General features: G+C 30.8%; 1 protein-coding gene across 1 annotated transcript; it reads left to right on the top strand.

Moving 5' to 3' along the window:
• Nucleotides 1-435: 435 nt before the first annotated feature.
• On the top strand, nt 436-6061 carry LOC103073280 (cytoplasmic dynein 2 heavy chain 1-like; the record flags this gene model as incomplete). Its single annotated transcript, XM_007450290.1, has 7 exons — nt 436-554; nt 1561-1705; nt 2445-2677; nt 5018-5152; nt 5258-5371; nt 5489-5600; nt 5937-6061. Coding segments are annotated over 7 exons (983 nt in total), but the record flags the coding sequence as incomplete, so codon positions are not given.
• Nucleotides 6062-6723: the final 662 nt, after the last annotated feature.

Consider the following 6723-nt stretch of genomic DNA (forward strand, 5'->3'; position numbering starts at 1 on the left):
CAGTAAGTTTAGTGAACATCTATTATGTCATATAGATACAAAATTAAAGAAATAGAAAAAAAATTTTTTTTCCTTATGAGGAGAAATCTCAGCATTTATTCTCTTAAGAACTTTCATATATAACATAAAGCAGTATTAATTATATTTATCATGTTGTACATTATATCTTTAGTACTCATTTATCTTATAACTAGTAGTTTGTTCCTTTTGAGCACCTTCATCCAATTCCCCCTCTCCCCACCCCCACCTCTGTTAACCAGCAATCTGATCTCTTTTTCTATGAGTTTATTTGTTTGTGAGATTTTGAAGTGTAACTGACTTAAAAAACTATGTTAGTTCCTGGTGCACAATACAGTGTTTCAATATTTCTTTACATTTCAAAATGATCAGCATGATAACAGTTGATATTTCTAATTTTTCCTTCTCACTTTTCAGGTATTATTACACCAAGTGATGAGTTCCAGTTTTGGATAGAACAAGCTCATCGTGGAAGTAAACAGATTAGTAAAGAAAGAGCCAGTTATTTTAAAGAATTATTTGAAACAATTGCAAGAGTACGTGATTCATACATAGTTATATATCAGGTTTTGATAGAAGTACCTTAGCATTCAATTTTTACTAGATTTATCTCTGTTTTAAAATCATTACTTGATGGTTCTGGACAAAATATATTCTTCAGATGTAGCAGGGTTTACTTAAGATATGTATTTAAACTGAGTGCAACTTAGAAGTCCAAACTTTTAAAAAAGTTAAATTCTAATCCCTAGAAAATATTTTTCTCAAAAACATAATTACTTTCCTGTAGGTAGATAGGAAAAAACCAGAAACCTACTACTAACAGAGGTTTATCCTGTGGAGGTAATATGTCCTTTGGAAAAATTGTTTATTTTATTCAAATTAGCATTTTGGAGGAATCTGAAATATAAAAAGTCTTAGTTTGATACTTATTAGATTGATTATTCCTTGGTGTATCTATGGAGAGGTTAAATAAGTGACCATTTTGAGTGTTTTTTACAAAATCTATTCTTTTCAAAATAAATATTTTCAAAATAAATATTTAGTAATTTTTTATTCATTCCCAATATTATTTCATTAATATCATTTGAATGAAGTGTTTGAAATGGTTTAAAACTTTTTTCCTAGCAGTGATATACCATGTACTATGTTTGTATTATTGGTAACATTGTGCAACCCAGGAAATGAATCAATAAAGATATATGAGGTGAAATGGGTAGTGTACATATGGTGTTAAGGCCATTTCTATTAGGTAAATAAAAGAAACGTCCCGAATTTAAAGGAAGTTAGGCCAAGGGTAAAAATAAATTTATAGAGTTTATGCAATTATTATTTTTCCTTCTGGCTTTCATGAAATTTATGTTTGTGAAGGAACTTATAGGGTATTTGCTTAAAGAAGTAATATATCATCTGATAGAAGAAGAGGAGAAAATAATATGGCAGATATTAGAGATGTAGCATTTGAAAAAGTCTGAGAACATTTTGACTATATTGCCCAAGGTACAAATATGATTATGTTTAAAAATGAATGCATTTTGGTTTTAGGAGTTTTATAACTTGGATGGTCTGTCCTTACTGGAAGTGGTTGACTTGGTGGAGACAACTCGGGATGTTGTAGATGATGTGTGGAGACAGACAGAACATGATCATTATCCTGAGTCACGAATGTTACATCTCTTAGATATTATAGGTACTAGTAAAGAAATAAACTTTTGCAATTTTGGAAGCCTTATTTTGTTTTCTGTTTTTTCCTAAAATGTTCCTGAATACAGTAATTGTTGCTTAAAGTAACTCTTAGAGCAAATCATATAGGATTATTTAAGTAGATATTTGTACATAGTTGGTTAATTTAAATCATAGTGTCAGATTCTTTGACTATAATATAACTAAATTAACATAGATTTTCATCCCTATCTATGTATTAATTTAGACTTTATTTTGTAATGAACTGGAAAGTTTAATATACATTGGGTTATCTGTTGACATTAAAAATACGTATACTTTTTGACCCAGAATATACCTTTCTCATTATCCTAAGAAAATGTTAGACAAGTACATAAATGTGTATGTAAAAGGATATTTATTACAGCATTGTTTGTAAAATGAGACTAGAAACAAATAGCAATTGAGAATTGGTTATGTAATGCTATGCCCATACTGTGGGCTCTGCAGCCTTTAAAAAAATGTGTATATATTTCTATACTTCAAAGAAATGTGTGATATATTGAAAGATGCAGAAATACAAATATGTGTGTGTTTTTTAAAAATATTTGTTATTAATAGTGCCTGTCTAAAGATGTGGATGTGGTATTTCATAGATCCTTGGTTTGCTAATTTGTATATTATCTTAATTTTGTAAAAAGCATATGTTTCATAATTATTTGGTAAAAAGATATGTTCATTAAAAAGTTTGTTTTATGTGTTATTAGGTGGCTCCTTTGGAAGATTTGTTCAGAAAAAGTTGGGAACTTTGAACCTATGGGAAGATCCTTATTATCTTGTGAAGGAAAATATGAAAGCTGGGATTTCAATTTGTGAACAGTGGGTTATTGCCTGTAGTCATCTAACAGGTCAGGTGTGGCAGCGCTATGTACCTCATCTGTGGAAAAATGAAAAATATTTTCCTGAAACACTTGACAAACTTGGCAAACGCCTTGAAGAGGTATATTTGATTATTTGGATCTTTGTTTTAAGTGTGAAGTAGGTCCTCACTTGTTTGAGAATGTGTTTTATAATTAATAAGACCTACACATCTGATAGAACTTGTTTAAACTTTTGGGAGAGAATAGGAGGTAAATTTCATATGAGATGACTTATGAAGTTGTGTGGTACAGTACCAGGTGCCCAGTGGGTACTAAGTGCTGGTTTCCACTTCCTTTCTTTTTTTTTTGGTTTGTGGCTATTCAGTTTGTAAGTTGTGAACTTTTAGTTTGTTCTTCTTTGTTGTAAAAAGACAGTCCACCCACTTGTCTAGGTATGGAAGCTCTCAGACTTTCTCTTGGCTATTGAAATTTTTACAAGTGGAGACAGCTTTTCAGGGAGTACTCAGTGGAAATATTTGAAACAGCTGCTTAATTTATATAAGTTATGAGTTTCAGTATAGAACTTAGATGTTTAGCTTGAAGGGGCAGGCAAAATGAGAATATGTGAAGATTGCAAAGTGACTTTTTCCCTTTGGGATTAAGGGAACCATTGTTCTTGGGGATTTTTTGTTGTTGTATTTTTTTTTTTGGCCATGCTGTGCAGTTTGGGGTATCTTAGTTCCCAGACTAGGGACTGAACCTAGGCCCAGGCAGTGAAAGCGCCGAGTCCCAACCACTGGACCAACAGGGAATTCCTGTTTTTGTGTTTTTAAATCTTTTCATTATGAGAAATTTCAAGCATACACAAAAGTAACATAGTATAGTGGATGTCAGTGTATCCATCACTCAGTTTCAGCAGCCACTGAAAATGTTCAGTTCCTGTTCCATCTTTGTCTCCCCTGCTTTCCGTTTTTTTGCTGGAGTATTTTTAAAGCCAATCCAAGAAATCTTATACTTTTACCCTTAAAGCATAATCATAATACCAATATCACCCCCAACAAAATGACAATAATTTCTTAATATCATTATGTATCTAATCAATATTCAAGCTTCCTGATTGTTTCAGAAATTTTTTTAGTTACTAAATGTTGGTTTACTTGAACCAGGTTGCTTCACAGACAGTACTATATAGTTCTTATACATTAGAGGAGGCAGGTAATGTCTGGTTTTCCCACTTTCATGAGTTAAGTTTGATCTGTGGGTTCATGTATGATTAGCCTGATCCATCTGTTATAATGTTCTTCATCAGCTTTTTCTGAATGATTTATCATGAGGAGTTGGAAAATGATGATTTTCTAATTCTGTTGTTCTTTCTGCATTTATTAAGTGATGTTGGAAGAACTTGCCTTCATCAGTTTTTTAGTGACCCTGAAATATAGTTTGTATAGGAATGGTAGTATAGACAATTAGTTTTTACTTATCATTTTAGTACAATGAACAATAAGTTAGTATCAGTAAGTTCCATAGGCAATCAATGAAATGCTTTTTTAATAGTATCATTATGAACCTACGATTTTTTATATTTTATGAGTTTCAACCCATTGTAGTTTTTATCATAGTTATTATTACTATATTCAAATTGTCCCATCGTTGGACAGTGAGTACCCCTTTACATTGGCTCTGTGTCATTTTTGACATGCATCTAGTATTTCTTTGATAACTTCCTTATATTCTGGCCCCTCAAAATGTACTGACCCATCTACATTTTCTGTTTCATACCTGGAATTAGTCATTTCTCCAAAGATCCTTGTTCTTATTAGTGGAAAATGGTATTTAGCAACAACAATCTGGTTGAGGAAGTGGTAAATATTATTTAATTATCAATGCTTTTAGGCTGTCTCAGTAGACAGCATTGTTAAATTGGTACTTTTGTTTTTATCAAGAGAAAAATAAATCATGAGTTCTGATATTTTCAACTCAAATGGAAGATTATAGCATTTTTACTTAGCCTTTTTGATTACCTTTTGATGGTTGGTAGAAATTTTAAATACAAAATGAAATAAATTGTTTTCCAGCTGTTCATAGATTATACATAATGGAGTTGTTAACATATTGTTTCATTATTAGAAGTGCAATTTAAGGCAGAATAATGGAAATCAGAAGTTTTTACTATAGTAAGGAGAGACTCTAAAACTTTACCTAAATGAGCTTTAAACATAGTTTAAAAATACTTAGATTTTATATATGTTAACTAGATTTGAGCACACTGATTGATAGTAGTGTGATGATGCAGTATGTCTTTGAGTATCACTTTGATTATTGATGAGTAGTAGTTACCAAGATTACAGTTCAGATTTATTGTTCATTTCAGAGAATCTAGGTTAAAGAAATTCTTGCCCAATATCTTTAGATTTTAGACTATTTGTGCTGATGTATTGATTTAAATAAATTTGTTGTTTTAATATTTTATGTTTTTTTAGGTCTTGGCTCTTAGAACAATTCGTGAGAAACTTCTCTATTTTTCACCTGCCAGTGATGAGAAAATCATATGCTTGACTCGAGTATTTGAACCTTTTACTGGCCTGAATCCTGTGCAATATAATCCATATACTGAGGTTGAATATATATGTGTTTGTCTATATAATTTCCTGTTTGTGTTGTTCTTTTTAAAGGCCGATTTTAAAAATATTAAAGTCTAACAATATTGTTAATTTGTTTAGCCTTTATGGAAAGCTGCAGTGTCTCAATATGAAAAAATTATCATGCCTGTGGAACAAAAAATAGCAGGAAAATTAAAAAATTATATTTCAGAAATTCAGGATAGTCCACAGCAGGTAAAATATTGAAATATTTAACTTCTAATATCTCCCTTAAGCTATTTGAGGAGATACTCATGTTTTTACCTAGTTGATTCACTTGGGATGAACATATAATTATTTATTTCATATTAGCTTCTTCAGGCATTTCTGAAATATAAAGAGTTGGTGAAGCGTCCAACCGTAAGCAAAGAATTGATGCTAGAGAGAGAAACTTTATTGGCAAGACTTATGGACTCAGTTAAAGGTAAAAGTTTATCAGAGATTATAGTGTTTGCTTGAAAAAATATTTTTGTAGATTGCTTTTTCCTTTGTTGTATACCACTTTGGATTAAGATATTATATTTTATGACATCTGTATGCTGAAGGTTAATTTACTATTTTTGTAATAAATGACAGGTTTCTTGAATTAACTGGTTATTTTCTTTCTCTCACTTGATGTGTGGTGAGGTCCCTGAGGGTAAAGGACCAACTGTTACTATTTTTCTATTCACAATATTTGGCATAGTGTTTGTTACATGGAAGGCATTTAGGAAATATTTGCTGAATGTGTGTAATCATTTATTTGATTTAAATTTTATAGACTTTCGATTAGATTTTGAAAACCGATGTCGTGGAATTCCTGGTGATGCATCTGGACCACTTTCTGGCAAAAACCTTTCAGAAGTTGTCAATAATATAGTTTGGGTTCGTCAGTTGGAAATGAAGGTATTAGTTTTAATAAATGTTGAAGAATACTAATTGTAAAATGTGCTAAATTAATGTAGAAGGCACTCTAGAACTGTAGTGAAAACATTAAGAAAACATCCTCTGTTTTCCTTGCATTTTCATCTAATTTTCATGTGAAAATGTAGAACTCTGAAAAAGTGAAAAATATATAAATTTCAAAGGATTTTTTAATTCTTTGAAGTGTATCTTTGTAGAATTTTGGTACGTACAAAGTCTATCTGCAAGTATGTTTATGTAAATAAATCATCCTACATTGAAAGGAAGTTAAAGGAATGGTGAAAGGTAATTATGGTATTGCCTAAGGTTGTGGCAGCAATTTATAGAATTAAAGGACTATTATTTTAATATTATCAAAGTTGATCTAAGAATCTTATGTGCTTACTAATTAGTATGTGGTACACTATCTTGCATTCGACTCATGTAATAAATATTAATTGGTTTTAATGTATGATTAAGAGCAAGCAAGTATAGAGTGTTATAAAGGCTAGCATATTTGAGAGTTCTATTTATTCAGGTTTATATTTTGATGTTTTTTCTGTAATATTCTGCCTAACTTTGTTAGTCAGCTTTCCAAGCTGCGGCAGTCTTCTTTGTATACTTGTGGAGGAAAGGCATTTCTCTTTTTTTTTTTTTTTTTTTTC

This window comes from Lipotes vexillifer, unplaced genomic scaffold (assembly GCF_000442215.2).
Source record: "Lipotes vexillifer unplaced genomic scaffold, Lipotes_vexillifer_v1.1 C27525722, whole genome shotgun sequence".
Classification (NCBI taxonomy): domain Eukaryota; kingdom Metazoa; phylum Chordata; class Mammalia; order Artiodactyla; family Lipotidae; genus Lipotes; species Lipotes vexillifer.